The following is a 16,842-nucleotide window of genomic DNA, read 5'->3' on the forward strand; positions in this document are numbered from 1 at the left end:
TTCAGGAGGCAGGAGGATCCTGATATTGTACGACGCACTAAATGGATTCGGTAGCTTCCTCCACATGCGGGTCATTCAATAGACAGTTTCCTCTGGACGATCCCCAGAGTATTTGGGAGATGGTGTAAGGGAGTGCACAAAGACGCAACTAGGCCACCGTTGGGTAAGGCTGATACAAACATCTACCCCTTATATTGGAGGGTATGTAGGAAACAAGATAAATATAAACGTCCGCAAGCTCGTTAAATTACTCAGCTTCCTCCTTCTCTCTTATCTCCCGCTCTAGTCTCTCTCTCTCGGCTTGTCTCATCCGTAGCAACGTTAGACTCTCATAGTCAACTGCAGCTGATCCCGGCTACATTAGGTCGTCAGCATTTTCTAAAGTTCTGCAGTGAAAGAAATTTGGCTCACGACAGTCGATGGGAACGACGAAAACTCTGAGCTGCCCGCCGATTGATCCTGCGGGAGCCTTGCCGGCGGACCAGAGGCTCCATTCTGAGAAGATGATGCGCTTGTCGGCAAAAGATTGTCCAACTTGCCCATTTTCTTCAACCAACTTAGAATTTGAGGCTCTTTCCCGTTTACCCAATCTACCTCTATACCCTCTAATCCATGCTCGCCTTGTCCACTGGCTGACACTGTGGAGAAGGCATCCCGAATTTGCTTGAAGGGTACGAGAGCCGTTCCGCTTTTGGGACGTTTGTCCACACTCTTCTTCGGAGCCTTGAGGGAAAGAACGATCGATTCCGTATCGACTCCTCCAAAACCTGATAGCAGTTTGGCTATTGACTCTGGTGTCGTTAATTCGGGATGTTTCTTTAATGAATATTTTAGTCGAATTGTCGTATCGAGTGGGTCTTATGAGAATGTTAAGTCGCAAATGATTAAAATACGAAGTCGAGAACATACGCAGCTCGGGTGCCTCTACGTCATCTTCCTCTACCCATTGGCCTTTGATTCTCTCCTCGTTTCTCTTTCGAACATCTTCTTCCTTCCGTTCTCTCAGTTTTCTGCCTTCCTCTTTGATTCTCTCCGTCTCCACCTGTACTTTGATTTCCTCGTTCTTCTTGTCCAACCGAGTTTTCTTAAACGCTCTCTCCCTTTCTTCCAGCTCCTCTACCATATTTTTCCGCTTAGAATCATACGACTTGTACCTCTCCGCTCTAGCTTTCTTGACTCTTAACTTCTGATCGAGCGCCAACCGACGAAGAGGGTCCAATAGTAATTCATAGGCTTGGTTTAACTCATGGAACAATCGTGCTGCTTCCGGATTATTGGGGTTCTGTGATAGGAAAATTCATGGATATATCAGAAACGGGCGTTCTGAATGATGATGAGACGAGCGTTGTAGAAGTGAACATGGTGGAACTTACGCGATCTGGGTGAACTTTGAGAGAAAGTTTCCTATAAGCTGTTTTAATCTCTTGTTCTGTTGCTTCTGTTTCGAGTTTTAAGAGTTCGTAGGCGTTTACGTTTTCTTCTTCAGTGGCCATTGCTCGGGTATAAAGATGATGATGATGATGTGTCCGAGTCACGTCGTCAAAATACAAACACATCCAAACACGCTGCCCCTTATCACGCGAATCTTTTCTTTTTCTTCTACTCAACCCCCCGACAGACTCAAAACCGCGAGGCTCGCCCCGTACAGATGGCCAGGTGTCGCTCATTCGTTGAGCTACCTGTGCCGTCCTTTTCGCGAGCGGGTTAAGGTCTGAGTATTCTAGTCATTCTCGATCGGTCCTAGCAGGATCTGAGCATAAAACCTCCCGCTCACAACGACGTATCAGAAATTCACTCTTGTCCGCCCTTATACTCGTCTTTGGTCGGTGCCTCGTGTATCGACTCTAGCCCAAAGACATTTTTCTTTGGGAAATCGAGGGCGAAAAAAGCTCGAGTGGGCTTAAGAGTTTGGAATTCGTCGTAATGACTGGGCGAATCTATGGGTTATATCTTTTTGCATCTGATGTGAAGAGGTATTCCTTTCTTTCGTCCTTCAGCTCACTTCGCTGTGCGCCTAGCATGGATTTCCTTTGGTGGTCCAGGGCGTAACTCGATTCAGACTACTCTTTGTCTGTCGTGGGTTTAACAATACAAAATTTTTCCCTTTATCTTATGTCCGCTTTCAACGTGCGGACTGCTTCGATGTAATGATACATAATAGGTGAGTACATTTTTAGTTCATTGTCAGTCATGCCAATCCAGTAACGGTTTTGTCATTGTGTCTTTTGCATAGTTTACTGTCTTGTCCATTCTTTAAAATGTGCAATGGTATGAACACGTGGTTGAGATATTACCACCAAATTACATTCCCTGCCCTACGACCGAGATGAATCATGAAGTTGTTGCTAGGACCTCAGGACCTCTTGCTCGAACCTTCCGGTGAAAGCGGGTGACTTCTACGAGTGGTGCATTACGACCTCGAATGCTGACTACACGCTTTATCGAGTTGTTTCCAATGAAAATGATCATCAGCCGTTGCGCTATTGCATACTTATTCGACCCATGCAACTGACCTCGCTTGTCGCATCGAATACTTTTTCATTGACCTCGTTGGTGGCCGTGTGTTATATTGGAATTTGCGCTTCTGGGCTGCGATAGCAGAGCTTGGAGAACGTGCTGTATTCAGTGTAATCTCGCAGTCAACAGTCATAGTATCGTGATTGATGATTTAGAAGTTTTTTGTTCGATGAATACTCACTACTACTCCCATATTCCAGAATATACTAAATTTAGCAGCCGAATGCGTGAGAAGCAGGTCCAAGTGCTTCAAAACCTCGCTAACCCCGACGTAAGCTCTGCCCCACCCTCCTCAACTTACCCATAACCGTCGCCAACTTTGGTTAGTCCTCAGAGGGATATATCGACCTGATAACGATAACGATGTGGAAATACAAAGTCTACATACCCACCGCCGAGGAAATTCAGCGCACAGCGCGGGCCGTCATTCGGGTCCTCCAGGAACATGATTTTGAATGTTGTTTGATAGGGAGCACCGCTGCCGCCATTTATGGTGCCGAAAACCGTAACCCGAGGGTGTGTGTCTTCTCCTCAAGCACTAAAATAACACGCTATACAATCTCATAGGACGTGGATGTCGTAATCCTTAACGCCTCTCGACATAATCCAAAACCCAATCCAGGTCAAATTCTAAATTTATCACCATCAGAAGGTGAAACCGAGCTCGAAGAAATCAAGAATCTCATCATAGAAAACTCTTGCTCCGATTTCTATCTGAAACCATCCAAAGATCCAACCGCCAAGTACCAAATTCTCTACTACATCTTAACACCTTCCGTCACCGATCCATCTAATCCTCTTCACCGAGCTTGCAAGGTTGACCTATTACTCCCTGGCGTACTTGGTATACCGCAAATACTCCCACCGGAATCGATACATCACGACGCATATTTCCCTGAATTACCTTTGATTCCGTTCTTAGTATTGTTAACCCTGAAAGTCCGCGCATGGTCGGAACATCGAGTTCACTATCAAGCGAGGATGAGGGATAAAGTGAAGTATGAGGAGAGTGATATTAAAGAGTTGTTGGACTTGGGCGTGAATGAATATATGGTGCGCGTGAGGCAGTTGGAGGCATGGGTCGGGAAAACATGGGTTCGGGAGATGAAGGAGTATGTTAAGATATACGTTGAAATGAATCCCAAAAGTCAAAACATGTGGGAGGAAATGGGGTTCGCGGTCAAAAGTGAATGGAGTCTACCCCCGGAAGCATAAATACGGTGCAAATTTGATTTCTTTTAGACTAGCTACCGGACACTGATTTGCAGTCGGAATTTTGCGCAATAGATGCGGAATGAAAGCGTTCATCCATACGATGTTCATGTAATAACATTAAGTCATCATCTGTGTTCACTTAGATCCATATGTTGAAACGATTCCATTTTAGGACCCGCAAGATCCAGGAAACATTATGATTGCCGAGACGTACAATCGAGTAGTAAGAAGGTCGAGAAGTGGCACCAGGCCTGAAATCTGTTATAGGATATGCAACATGCACGAACTCCCAATAAGATGAAGATCTTTTTTATAAGTTTCTTGAAGTACTTCAAACCTCCGAAATTGATATCATTCAACCAGACGTGAAGGAGTGCGCCCTAAGTTTATCAATTTGGCATTTGGCATCGACTTGCACATTGAGTATTATCAGGCGTATCACAGATCGTGACGGGGAAAGAAGATTGTCGCCTCCGTGACTACTTCGTCTAACATACTTATGTGCCATCCCGCGGTATTTCTCTTCGGCCTTCTCCGAGCAGCATTACCGTAACCTTATTGTAGTAATTTAGCATCACACCAGCTCGAATACCAGGGAGCGCTTAACAATGCGGTACTGTTGAGCTTATCGGAATGTTGTCTTTGAACGATACTTCATGGTTGTTCGTATCTCTGATCTTATGTGGATCAAAACGCAGAAGCACATTACCCGACTTGTGATAAAGCAAAGGCAGCTCCTCGGTAGTTTGATGACCAGTAAAGTCGCATTAGGAGTCGACCTATCTAGGGGATGGACGTCAACAGAGTAAGGCACGCTCTAAGGGCTTGCTGGGTTGTTTTATCCATAATGGTGGCAACGGCATCGCTTTTTGCTAAAGCGTTCATCGCAAGTCAAGGTAAAGTCAACCAAATCGAACGTTCAGACGTTACAACAAAATTTCCATTAAGTGATTGGTTTTTATGTCTCTGTGGTTGAGTGGGATAGAGCTAGATACCTAAAATGCTTTGAATCAAATATTAGTAAGAGATATTGATAGTAATTAAACGGCGGAGTGGAGACGAAACGTGCGAAATGAATAGCAAAGAAAACAAAATTATGAAAACAACCCTTTCAACTGCCCTGTAACAACCAAGCCATTGTCGATATCGGCCTCAAAAATTCCATTCGCCTTTGTTCCTTCGCTCTTCCACTTCTGAACGAGGTTCTTACCCTCCACAGCGGGTATATTACTTTCTGCCGTACCAACCGTCAAATGTAACCTGTTTTTAGTCGCATCTGGTATACCATCAAGGAAATTTCTCCCTTCTAGCGTATCCGAACCAGATATTTGCTCGATACGATCAACTGTTAGTACCATGACTCTGTTATTCCATAGCAATTTTCCGAATGTGATGTTGAAGACGGGTGGAGACGTTGACGCAACGACTAGCCTTGACAAATTCCATACGCCTTGCTCTTGCGGTAATGCCCTGTGGTGTACAATCGTGACATGCGGCGCCCATGTCACCCTCCCCGCCTTCTTCAAGTTCTCCCAAAATTGGACTCCCGAGTCCCGGTTTCTCTTCGCGAACACCCCATTCACGGTCTCCTCCAACTCGATGGCTGGTAGTAATCCGTAGTATCTCGGCGGTTTCTCCTGTTTCTTTTGTTTCTCCTGTTTCTCCTGTTTCCCCTGCGAAATGGCCTTGCCATTACTATTATCCTTCACCCTATACTGCTTGACGTGTTCCAGCGCCTCTTTGATTCTCTCTTCGCTAGGTTTCTCTTTGCCCATCAACCCACCCTCACCTCCGATTAGTCCCCATAATCCATCCACAGCACATTTCACCATAGTTTCCAAATCGTCTTCGATATTCATCTCGATACATTCATCGACCTCATGTTCGATTAATGCTTGACCATTTTCTAAAAACTTCCAGATGACATTCTCGTGGTTTGAGCCCTCTGCTACAAGGGTTTGATGATTTAATCCACGATTGACAATGCGATCTGCACAGATTTGATGGGCGATTTCCGGGGATTTGTCCACTACAGACCAATTGAGAGCAATGAGTTTTGCGGGAGGTTTAGACCTGATTGCGACTTGATGGAGTTGATGGCGGTGTTGTCGGAGATGGTTGTTCCTGCCCCTAATCAGCCGACCGTCGAACAATAGAAAATATGACTTACTTGTCTGCAATAACAACATTGCGTTTTTTCAACAAGTCCTTGACGCTCTTCTGGAATGTAGCAGCAGCGTTCTTACTCTTTATATCGTCACTTTGGGTGTGTCCAAATTTGAAGAGGTGGGCTAATGCAACCGCAACGGACGTTTTACCTAGCGCCAAGGTCAACATAGGAAACTAAAGGAAGAACAGTGGAACATACCACAGCCAGGGACAGCAACGGGCACAATTATCACCTTGCCATATGAAGTTCCAACTACGGCGTCGTCTTCCTCGAGGGTGCCATTTGCTTGTTGCTCCTGGTACCATTTCAAAAATCTCTCTCTCGTTGCAATAATACCATGTCCCTTCGTATACCCGTCGAACTGTGCCCTATCCCTCTGAATCTCCCCGATGATCCAATTGACATACGCTTTCGTCTCCTTCCTTCTCATCTTGCTCTTTGGCAGTCCAGAAACTTTAAGAGGACCTTTGGTCGAAAGTAGCTTTTTCGTAAGTTCGCGCCAATCCCGATACATCATATAAGGCTCGTCGAATTTGATTTTGAAAAAGAAAGAGGAACCGGGTGTATATGGCGGCTTTCCTTTCGCATCATTGTTGATGCGGTGCCAAGACTCATAAGATGGCTCTGTGACGTGTGTACGAACGACAAAACCTTCCACCGCTTCACCCTCCCATTCGCCGACTTTGCCGATGTGTGATGTGAAATCATGTACTTCTTGGACAGAATTGACGACATGTGAACGAGTTCTAATGAAACCCCATTCTTCGGCAAAAGCGTCTACTACGTCCTGAGGCATGGTTTTGAACGCTTTGGTAGTCACATTGATTCCGTGAAGATGGAGGCCAGTGCGTTCCGGCGGGTACCCAAGGACGTGTTCTTCGAAAGAATCATCACAGAGCTAGAAAGAGTTAGCTTTATTTCGTATCGATTATCCATGAAAGACGAACCTCAGCGACAGCGGTCCAGTTATTCTCCCAGAGTCGAGCAGCGAACTCTTCTTCTGTTCTACCCTTTTCTTCCAAGTAGCGTCTTAACCACTGCTCACCCGCCTGAGCGTGACTTTTCTCGGCATTGCCAATGGGCCCAAGGGAGTGTTTAGACGTGATGAGGAGTTTCTTCGGCGTCAATGCCGCAATGAAAATGACACATCCGTTTGACTTGAGAGAAAGCGTGTAAGGAGCCGCAGTATGTTTCTCTATCGCTTCCCACTAATGTCTTGCTCAGTCGGAATAAACAATAGCGCGAAACGCACGTACAGTCGTCCATGGTACTTCACCAATATTAAAAAACTTGTCATAACCCCGAGCTACAATCCTATGCTTGACCCCATCCTCGCGCTCTGATACATCCATGGTGAACACTCCACGGGCCAGGGTGGGAAAGGGAGAAGGAATATCATAGTATTTAAACTCATTCATCTTCCAGCTCCGAATAGAGATGGTCGGCTCAGCAGGTGCTGGATATGTTGAAGACTTGACGAGTTTCGGCGACCTGTTTTCAATGGCCTGGAGGTCTGAGATGAGTTCTGAATCCTTGCTTGAGAAAGTAGGGGGCACTATTTGTGATGAGAAGGAGCGGTAAAAGGAACGGACGACTGAGCGGCGGGCTATATAGGGAACCAGCATGGCCGGCCAAACTGGAAATAGTCAAATTACCCAAACTGACTCGCGACCGGTCACAACCATAACACATTCATAACACGACCAAAACACGACCATCATGACCATCTTATCACTGCATCTCCCGGAATCAGAGGCCATGGTAAGGCTTGAAAGTTGCCTCTAACTGCCGCTTGCAACAGTTCACTCATACTCGGATATTCGGTTCCGACGTCAGGTATAAACAGAATCGCGGTTTTTAATTGCTCGCAGGTTCAAAGTCGTTTATGACCCAAAGAAAGGCATCTGGATCCTACTTGCTATTTGTACATAAATCAAGGGGAACATGGTATACCAAACTATGTTTGAATGTAGGCATTCAAAACGTTGAGCATATCGCAAGGATAAGGATTACCATTGGGCCCCAAGGCTTCTACCTAATTATTCACTTTGCCATTGTATCCGACTAGCACAAAATGTGAAGACAAAAACATATGAATCCTTTATTATACCTCCATATTAAGGCAATTAATGGGACATCCGAGTCGCTCGACGAATTCCACTGGCAACGGAAGTTGCCGGGTCCGCACTTGATGCTTAGCTAACATGAGGACGCAGCTCTTAACTCGACAAATCAACTTGCTGGTCGCGTACGTGGTATTGATATTTTTATGATATGGCGTGCTAATTGTTCGAAGCAGATTCACAACAGTCGGTTATATGATGGGAGTAGCACACCATTTGAAATCGTCATTATGAATGACGGTTTAAACATCCTGTCATGGACAAAGTGAGCTTCCTCGTTCGGGCTACAGCAAATTCGAGGATCCCGCGCGCGGGCGCGGACATACGCGGGACCTAGGCGGGATCTACGAGGGATTGACGCGGGCTTAGTGTCCAGAAAGGGTAACCCGACGCGGGCTCACGTGACATAATGTGGGGTGGCCGAGGTTACACGAGGGTCCGTCGAGGGAGTCCATCATCATGCGGGGTAATGCACGTCGGACAGCTGATGTAACACATACCGGTGAATTGAATATACACATTGTATTCTTCACCAGAGAGTTCGTCATCCACATACTCTAGTATTAATTATCATAGCATAGCCACTTCAATATAAGTGTCAACGAGGGCTTGAACGAGGGATCGACGCGGGATCACGAGTGCTCGACGAGGGCATCGACGAGGGTTTCAAGCGGGATCACGTGTCCTTGACGAGGGCTCACGAGGGCTCACGAGGACCAATGAGGATCGACGCGGGATCACGAGGATTCGACGCGGACTGACGAGGACTAATGAGGATCGACGCAGAACCTCGAGTGCTTGCCCTCCAGACCCCGGATAACTAAATACAAGGGACAATTAACCCTCGGGGGTGTTCGTTGATCTCATTCTCGTCGCCAGTATTTGAAGGCAACTTCGAACTCGATCTATCCAAAGGAGAATTTTGGGGTAATGGAAAGATTGAGGACTTGAGAGTTGGCTTTATGGTTGCCTTGTGTGCGTGTTTCTCTGGGTTCAAATCGTCCAAAACACTCACAAGACACTCATTACTTATATAGAATAGGACGTCTTTGCGGAACGGCCGTACATCTACATACTTCTCGTGACGACGTGTATTTTTGAAATATGTTATGGATCGAAATCATCGAATAGACAAAAAAGTTCCTATATGCGGATATGTTACAGATCCCCACGTATCCTGCAACGCGTCATCACTATTTCCGACGGAATGAGGGCTTGACGCGTATACTTTGGCCCTTTTCCAACGCCACGCGGGCTATGAGCGCTTGAGCTAGCCCTCGCCAGCGCGCGGGCTCCTCGAATTTCAGGTAGCCGTCCTCGTTCCAAGCCAATGCAACATTTCTAAAAAAAAATCTCTTCTTCAACAAGCAACTCTTACCCCTCGTCACAAAGGACGGTATCGAAAGTTTGACTGGTGACAACCTGAATAATTATTGCCAGGGGTACGGCATTCCTCTCAATCTTGCAGCCCCCAATAAACGTAAACGTGTGAAGGAAGCTGTGGGTGCTCAGTACTAATTTTCGTATGTCTTTCAACCATGATTCGTGGAGGCGCGTCGTTTGTTTCGTACCCATCAAATCAAACAGAGAGAGTCCAATCATTTGGTACATGCATCCATTTGGTCCGGGCACGCATAACGCAGTTGGCCCGCCCGTTTATCATGGGTGAAACGGAAATAGATGGGTATGATGATGGTTTAGCGCTTTAGCTTAAGCAGGCATAATTAAGCGGGATTTGGCAAAATAACAATTGAACAAACAGAATATTTGCGTAAGCCTCAAGACCTCATGGACCGCTCACACGTTTTTAAAAACCCTTCCTTCCTCCCTTCGGCGTCCTTTCCGGATGAGGCTCACTTGAGGGAACCGACGACGTGATAATAAGGTCACGATAACATTCGCCTCCACTAGCGTTGATGGCATTGGGAGTGCGGACGAGTGCTATTCAACCGTTTGTCACCCCAAATTGTGGCGTAATGAATGGCCTCGTTCCTCATTCACGATTCTGAAAGGTATCATGTTGATCGTTTGATAATCGTTGCCTAATTCTGTCCGCCATTTCTATTGTAAAACGTCTGCATGGAAAACGGACTTGCGCCACCGCGGAACCCTCGTAAAGGCTTCATTCCTCGTTCGACATTCTGAAGGTATCATGTTGATCGCTTGCTAGCTCACATTGTCGGCCTTGCACACTTCTATCTTCGGAACCGAAAAGGGGCTGGCGCCACTCCAAATCTCGCCGTTTACGCTGCATTCATCATTCACGATGTTGAAAGGTATCATGTTGATCGCTTGCTAACCGTTCCCTAGTTCTTATTCTTGCCGTCATTTCTATTGCGAATGTTCGTATGGAAAGCGGACTTGTGCCACCTCAAACTTGGCGTAAAGGCCTCATTCCTCATTCGAGATTTTGAAAGGTAGCATGTTGATCATTTGCTCAGCATCGCCGAGCGAATATCGTCCATCATCCTGCCCAGATCCTGCCCATTTTTCTATTGCGAATGTCGGCATCTCGGCATCTCGCTTGCTCGCTGGAACTAAGAATACCGTGACACGTTGCCTTCGTACCAATTCGACTTTCTAGAACAAGATTGTCCCAACTTGCTCCCTTTTGCTTGACGCAATGGCAGGATAAAAGGTGATAATGCCAACGAAGCTATCCATCTACCCAGACTCCCACTTGCATTTTTATCTGCCCTTGTCTATCATCTTTCATGGCTACTGACGCTCCTCCTACTTCAATCGATTGGAATTCTCCGTCCGAGGAGGACATTATCAAGGAACAAGAAGAAATGACAAAGTATCTAGAGAAGCCAGGCACGCTCGAGGAATTTACTGAGGCGTGCAAGAACATTGGTCAGACTGCTGTCGCCATCGATGGTGACTTCAAAAGGGTCAAGACTGGTTTCGCTAAACTTGTTGAGAAATACGGTAAAGATTTCCCTGACGTTGAGAAAGTATACGTTCCGAAATGGGACAGGTTTATGGCTGTGAGCAATCCCTTCCTTCTATTGTCACTCTTAGATAACCTCCCTGCATTCTAGCGCTGGAACGGATCGACTGGGATCCTCTGGTCTTCAAGGACACTGGCGGCCAATACTGCGGCTACATTAACCGGTCAGTCTTTCTCTTCCTAAACTGCCCATTGATCTCCGGTAGACACTTACACTCTATAGACTATGGCCTTAACCTTGGGCTCGTTGCGGACATCAAGACTCAGGATGATTTAAAAGGCGCACAAATTGAACTGAAGGACTACGTCGTAAATATGCCATGCTTAGCTCTGGTCTAATCTCCATATCTTGACGATTGATCTATTTGCAGGACAAGCATCCGATAACTGTCGCAAAAGAAGTCGCAGACGGGTTCAAAAATCTTCAGAGCGACATTCACGATTTCTCTACGGATTTTACGGCGTACCTTGCGGAACAGAAGCAGAAACTTTCGGACGACGCGAAAAAATATGAGGGTCTAATCACTGATTATGAGGGGCAAATTGTTGTGTGCGTTTTACAACAGTTCACTTCGTGGGAAGTTTCTGAGCTTTTTGTTTCGCAGCCTCAACAAGAAGGTAGATTGTTATGTACCGCCTCGCAAAATTCCTTTCATTTAAACCTTTTGCTTTGTTGCCTAGATCAAAACTGCTGCTATAATCTTAGGTTGCACCTTTGTCTTTGGAGTATGCATAGCGATCATCACGTTCCATTTTTATTCCGATTCTGACTTTTCATTCAGATCCTATCCGCTATTCCAGCCGGTTTCCTCGGGGAATACGTTGTGGAACGAAACAGTGAGTCGATATCTACGAGACTCATGGAGCCTTTACGGAATCTTCATTAGAGGTGCAGGCCCAACTTGACCAAGCCAAATCCGACCTCGCTGGAACCATCGATAAACAAGTCGCCTTAGCTGCCATGCAGGTAGACTTCGAGAAATTGAAACCTGACATCGATGATATCTGCCACAAGCTAGGCGTTTTTGCTACCATTTGGGCTTTCGTGAGTGCCATTCTCAACGATTTTCTTCATTAATATGAACTACCGGACTAGGCTATTGAGCAATCCACCGAAATAAATACTGCGCTTGATGAAGGAATAAAAGTGTTGACTTACAAGGTAAGAGCAGGAGACCCCATTTGTTTTGTTTTGTTGGATAGTACTGATCATTTGGCCGCATTGTATAGAAATTTCAAGCAAAACTCAACTTTCTTATCGCACAGATAAAGCCGCTCAGGGAGGGCATGAGAATATACGCCATTCAAATTACTCCTCCGGAGACTTCGTCTAATGTGGAATGAAGTGGAGCAGGTGCATACATAACTGAACATGCCCATTACTATATACGTTGTATGCCCATTAGAAATATGGGATGCTAGAAGATTTTGCCTGATTAACGACGAAATAAACGAGACTGATGAGTTTTGGAGGTGCAAGTGATACAATACGGCTCTATCCAATAAAACGAAACCAATAGGGTCTCTTGCTCTTACCTTGGAAGTCAACATCTTGGTGGATTGCTCGGTAGTCTAGTTAAATCGCCTCCATTGGCAAATATTGATAATGTCGAGTTGAAAGGCGCTCACAAAGGCCAAAATAATAGCAAAAATGTGAAACTTCCGGGAGATATCATCGAAGTCAGGTTTATAAATATCCAAGGTTGCCTGCATGGACAATAAGGCCATTTGGTTATCGAACATTCTTTTGCGATTAGTCAAACTGCGTCAAGTTTCTGCTGCGTAGCTAGAGGGAAATGGCTAGATATAACCTGAACCTCATGAAGCATAACTTACTGTTGCGTTGAACGATGACGTCGGCAAGGAAATTGGCGGAGACAGTGGATATCATCTAGGAGGATGCAATTAAAATCAAATAGAGCATGATGGTCTTCGTGTACGCCAAAGACAAAGCAGCAATCTAAGTTTGTAGTTGCGGTTTTGATCTAGCCAACAAAGCAAAAATTTGAATGAAGGAACTATGGCGAGACAGCATATAACTACGTACCTGGTTGTTGAGTCTGCACAAAAAAAAGAAGCTTATGAAAACTTCCCCGCAAAGTGAACCGTGGTATAGCGCACTCGTCAACTTGCGCCTGGTATTGCTTCGCATTAACCACAATTTTTTTTGCTTCTGGACCTCAATGTATTTCGTAAAATCCTTGGAGAACTCATGGATGTCGTTCTTAAGGTCCCTGGATTTGTCTACGACTTCTGTTGCGATATGTATCGGATGCGTTTCCTGCGAAAAGAACTTTCGTCAAAATACTGACACTCGACCAAAGCTAAATTTGGCATAATTACCACATAGTCCTTCAATTCAAGTTTTGCGTCTTCAAAGGCTTGCTCTGTCTTGATGTCTGCGACAATCCCAAGGTTTATACCATAGCCTGTACAGTGTTCGCGTCGTAAGAGATAAAAGCGCGATTTCGTAAGAGAATACCTCACTGGTTAATGCAGCCGAAACTTCGGCTGCCAGATTCTTTGAAGATTGAAGGATCCCCGTTTCTCCGTTCCAACGCTAGAATGCACGGAGATTATTCCGGGGTGACAACGAAAGGAATAAATTACTCACAGCCATAAACCCATCCCATTTCGTAGTGTAAATGTTTCCGACTTCTGGGAAATCCTTGCCATATTTCTCGACAAGTTTAGCGAAGCCATTCTTGACGGTTTTGAAGTCATCATCGATGGCGATAACCTCCTGACCGATATTCTTGCACGTCTCATTAAATTTCTTGAGCGTTTTTGGCTCCTGCAGTAATTTTGTCCATTCTTCTTGCTGCTTGATCTTATCCTCCACAGAAAGAGAAGCTCACTCGGTTGAAGTCGGAGGAGCGTCCGAAGAAAGACATGTTATGCCGGGGACACGACCGGACAATAGAGGGGGTTGTACGAGCGGGGATGTAAAGCAGCATCACTGCATCAGTGATGATTCTCAGTAAAAAGCGATTTTCAGGCATTTTCGGGTATCTCAGGCCCTGAACATAGGCTGAAAATTGTCCTCTTTCTCGAACAATGCGAGAACATGATCAGCCAAAATTCAGGCAAGTTGCTTTAAATGTGGAACATTTGTCGGGCCAAGCTCAGGTTGTGTTCAGGCAACGTTCAAGGTGTAAGAACCTCAACTCTCACCGACCTTCAGGGTGCCAATCGACCCTAAATCAGCCCTAAATCAGCCTGCATTGTCCCGAATTACGTTGAATTGACCTGGATTAGCCTGAAAGATCCTGAGAATATTTTTTACTGAGGGTCACGTGGGTCCCGACTCCCGAGCACCTCAAGTGTGTACAAGGCTTACTTTGAACATCCAGTCTATCGTCGACATTGCCCGGAATGTCGATTTGAAGAATGGAAAGGAATGCTCGCTGCACTCTGCACTTTCGCTAATCGTGAGGAGTTCTCTGCTCTCGCATGGTCTTGAAATTCCAATCTAGTTCTGAGGATCCTGAAGTTCGTGACAAGGTTTGACAGTATAGGAAGAATGCCACCCTTCCCTATCTTGCATCGGCTCGTCTCGAGAAGCTGATTAATGGTTGGATTGAATAATCAGCGAATCGTGTGATTAACGGAGGGGATGGCTAGGTCGCATAACTCTGCTCACGCGCATGCATTTAAAGGTCACCGCCTTCCGCTGCCAACCAAATACCAGGACAACCAGTTGACTGCGATCTCAAATAATGACACTGCCGCTATCAAGGCTTGCATACTCGCAAATCCGTAGCTTCGAATACACCAAGTACCTGTCCCTTCCCAGCATGCTCCTATGCTATCTTGAGCCCCGGACAAGTGCTATGGCCTTCCCATATTTTTACCCACCGCCTGTATCTGTTCCGTATGTGAATGGCGCCTTTACCTGCCCCATTTGGACCTTATAGACATACCTTACGTTCGTCCTGTAATCGAAACGCAGCACCAAGTCGTGGGATAATACGCACCTACATCTGCGCCTCAAGGACAACCGGGACTATACGCTCCACCGCCTGGTAGTGTGTCCGCTCATTTACCGCCACCGCCACCGTCAGATGCGGGTGACTTCGATGCCCGGGTGCCCCCGCTGGAACTGGAACACCGTCTACACAGGCCAAGGCTCAAACCCCTCCTCCCAAATATCGTACCCGCAACAATGTATGCTATACAATCGATTTATTCTTTCACTCCATATCATTTGGGTGATACTAGCCAATCACTTGCGGCAACGATAACGGTATTTTACAGTTACAAAGATCATAGAGACGTCTCTGTATGTAGAATCGACGTCATTCTTCTGGTTTCTTACCATGTCGATGTATAGCTTCATTATATGCATGGTACAAATCCTTGGCTAGATTTCCTTCATAAATATCGCATGCAGCATCGAGGGGCTTATAATCCGCGAACGCCTGTTCGATTTTACGTCTCAATTTCTGAACAAAAAGCTTCAGTTATCACTCGTTCAATGTAGTATCCGGTCCCATACCTTGATAGTCAATGTGTCTGGAGCAGTCTTGATCTCATCCGTGACTAGCTGCGCCTCATACCAGACCTAATAGACACGTTATTAGTGGAGAAGCTCTAGTTGCTATAGCTCAATAATTACATCCAGCCATGCTCCTTGTATCTGGATAGTGCTGACGGTTGTGGGTTTCAGGGAGTCAGAAAACCAGGCAGATTTCATGTCAGTCTAGAGGCGGAGTGGTTAGATAGGAGAGAGTAGTCGGTGGCTAATAACTAACCCGATCCCTGTCAGTAATTCACTATTAGTCTCAATAGACGCACGAGGATGCTAGAAACATACTCAGGTGGTAAACGTTCTTTGAGATCACTCAAAGCCTTCATCAACATCCGGTACGTCGAGGTCCCATCGTCATGTTTGGGCACGTTCTTGTCAATCCAATCAAAGACTGTCAGTTTCCACTGTCCGATGTCATCATCCAGCTGCTTCAATCTGTCCACGAGTTCTCGAGATTTGGGGACAGTCGAGTCTGGGGTCTATATTATCGCATTGACGGTGGCAATAATGTTAGCAACACATCGGTCTCACGAGCCAACAGGACAACGAATCTCACATTCAAATAATCGATGACTTTCGCTTTGATAACTTCCATGTTTGGCGGATCTTGCATGGCAAAATTGAGCACATCGTTGAGTTCTGCCGATAATTAAAACCAGATTAGCGCAAAATTGTGATAATGCACAAACACTGCCTAATGGTTACTCACTGCTAAGCTGAATTCTAGCGCCTATGCATATGCCTCTGGAGTCCCACATCATAATCACATATCTCTGATAACCCAAAAAGTTAGCCAACGATAGTAAATGTAATGTCCGAAACTTACATCCAAGAAATCATACCATTCATCAGTGAACTTGCCGGAGTGATGGTAATCATCGATTACAGCGACAAAGGACCGCGTGACTTGGAAAGTTTGCAAGACCGAAACAATAATTGGTGGAGCAGCCTTCAGGTGCTGGGGTAAATCGTCCGTTGGAAGTGTCTGTGCCATTCTGTTCGACCTTAATGGATTAGGTGGGGGCGAGCAGCGAACTTACGGCGAGGCAAGGGATTTACATTTCATTGAATCATCGCGAATGACAGGATGACTGGTCACTATAGCCGGGTTCTTCCGGAGAACCCGGATGACAATCAACTGATCCCTTGCCATGATAAGAATCGTCACTGATTATTCCTACAACGAGGGTCTGTCCAATAATCGCCTCCATCCTGTGTTCTAACGCTATCTGGGGTGCTGGCGCCACCCCCAAACCTGGCGTAAAGGCCACCATTCCCCATCCACGATCCGGAAAGGTATCATGTTGATTGTTTGCGAACCATTACCTAGATC

At 45.9% G+C, this 16,842-nt stretch overlaps 6 protein-coding genes across 6 annotated transcripts; 2 read left to right on the forward strand and 4 right to left on the reverse strand.

Moving 5' to 3' along the window:
- Window positions 1-231: 231 nt before the first annotated feature.
- Window positions 232-1,493, reverse strand: AGABI2DRAFT_187166 (hypothetical protein; the record flags this gene model as incomplete). Its single annotated transcript, XM_006463566.1, has 4 exons — window positions 232-355; window positions 412-857; window positions 910-1,282; window positions 1,374-1,493. The coding sequence occupies 4 exons, from the start codon at window positions 1,491-1,493 to the stop codon at window positions 248-250; spliced, it is 1,047 nt and encodes a 348-aa protein (XP_006463629.1). The 3' UTR covers window positions 232-247.
- Window positions 1,494-2,805: 1,312 nt separating this feature from the next.
- Window positions 2,806-3,919, forward strand: AGABI2DRAFT_194398 (hypothetical protein). Its single transcript, XM_006463567.1, has 4 exons — window positions 2,806-3,033; window positions 3,085-3,737; window positions 3,805-3,849; window positions 3,905-3,919. Exons 1-2 carry the CDS (start codon window positions 2,881-2,883, stop codon window positions 3,730-3,732), a joined length of 801 nt encoding a protein of 266 aa, XP_006463630.1. The 5' UTR covers window positions 2,806-2,880; the 3' UTR covers window positions 3,733-3,737; window positions 3,805-3,849; window positions 3,905-3,919.
- Window positions 3,920-4,675: 756 nt separating this feature from the next.
- Window positions 4,676-7,662, reverse strand: AGABI2DRAFT_187168 (hypothetical protein; the record flags this gene model as incomplete). The annotated part of the gene is made up of 6 exons (XM_006463568.1): window positions 4,676-5,856; window positions 5,903-6,050; window positions 6,101-6,800; window positions 6,850-7,110; window positions 7,159-7,457; window positions 7,593-7,662. The coding sequence occupies 6 exons, from the start codon at window positions 7,660-7,662 to the stop codon at window positions 4,827-4,829; spliced, it is 2,508 nt and encodes an 835-aa protein (XP_006463631.1). The 3' UTR covers window positions 4,676-4,826.
- A 3,034-nt stretch (window positions 7,663-10,696) lies between these two features.
- On the forward strand, window positions 10,697-12,462 carry AGABI2DRAFT_179925 (hypothetical protein). Its single transcript, XM_006463569.1, has 10 exons — window positions 10,697-11,015; window positions 11,070-11,142; window positions 11,202-11,287; window positions 11,350-11,528; window positions 11,584-11,596; window positions 11,660-11,704; window positions 11,761-11,815; window positions 11,866-12,023; window positions 12,075-12,140; window positions 12,209-12,462. Exons 1-10 carry the CDS (start codon window positions 10,740-10,742, stop codon window positions 12,320-12,322), a joined length of 1,065 nt encoding a protein of 354 aa, XP_006463632.1. The 5' UTR covers window positions 10,697-10,739; the 3' UTR covers window positions 12,323-12,462.
- Window positions 12,463-12,938: 476 nt separating this feature from the next.
- Window positions 12,939-13,980, reverse strand: AGABI2DRAFT_120445 (hypothetical protein; the record flags this gene model as incomplete). The annotated part of the gene is made up of 7 exons (XM_006463570.1): window positions 12,939-12,963; window positions 13,026-13,038; window positions 13,100-13,259; window positions 13,322-13,407; window positions 13,466-13,538; window positions 13,593-13,772; window positions 13,837-13,980. The coding sequence occupies 7 exons, from the start codon at window positions 13,978-13,980 to the stop codon at window positions 12,939-12,941; spliced, it is 681 nt and encodes a 226-aa protein (XP_006463633.1).
- A 1,207-nt stretch (window positions 13,981-15,187) lies between these two features.
- Window positions 15,188-16,501, reverse strand: AGABI2DRAFT_194400 (hypothetical protein). Its single transcript, XM_006463571.1, has 7 exons — window positions 16,336-16,501; window positions 16,219-16,282; window positions 16,066-16,148; window positions 15,776-15,988; window positions 15,597-15,680; window positions 15,477-15,542; window positions 15,188-15,423 (listed from the first exon to the last, which is right to left on the reverse strand). Exons 2-7 carry the CDS (start codon window positions 16,268-16,270, stop codon window positions 15,277-15,279), a joined length of 645 nt encoding a protein of 214 aa, XP_006463634.1. The 5' UTR covers window positions 16,271-16,282; window positions 16,336-16,501; the 3' UTR covers window positions 15,188-15,276.
- Window positions 16,502-16,842: the final 341 nt, after the last annotated feature.

This window comes from Agaricus bisporus (assembly GCF_000300575.1).
Source record: "Agaricus bisporus var. bisporus H97 unplaced genomic scaffold AGABI2scaffold_9, whole genome shotgun sequence".
In the NCBI taxonomy this organism is placed as follows: Eukaryota; Fungi; Basidiomycota; class Agaricomycetes; order Agaricales; family Agaricaceae; genus Agaricus; species Agaricus bisporus.

Bases quoted from the DNA above. Each gene is read 5' to 3' on its own strand.
- AGABI2DRAFT_194398 (XM_006463567.1), top strand. From the start codon at position 2,881: ATGTGGAAATACAAAGTCTACATACCCACCGCCGAGGAAATTCAGCGC. The intron at 3,034-3,084 runs GTGTGTGTCTTC...ACAATCTCATAG, and splicing joins CCGAAAACCGTAACCCGAGG to GACGTGGATGTCGTAATCCT.
- AGABI2DRAFT_194400 (XM_006463571.1), bottom strand. From the start codon at position 16,270: ATGATGTGGGACTCCAGAGGCATATGCATAGGCGCTAGAATTCAGCTT. The intron at 16,149-16,218 runs GTGAGTAACCAT...AATTATCGGCAG, and splicing joins CGCTAGAATTCAGCTTAGCA to AACTCAACGATGTGCTCAAT. The intron at 15,543-15,596 runs GTAATTATTGAG...CGTGTCTATTAG, and splicing joins TACAAGGAGCATGGCTGGAT to GTCTGGTATGAGGCGCAGCT.
- AGABI2DRAFT_179925 (XM_006463569.1), top strand. From the start codon at position 10,740: ATGGCTACTGACGCTCCTCCTACTTCAATCGATTGGAATTCTCCGTCC. The intron at 11,288-11,349 runs GTAAATATGCCA...ATCTATTTGCAG, and splicing joins TTGAACTGAAGGACTACGTC to GACAAGCATCCGATAACTGT. The intron at 12,024-12,074 runs GTGAGTGCCATT...CTACCGGACTAG, and splicing joins TTGCTACCATTTGGGCTTTC to GCTATTGAGCAATCCACCGA.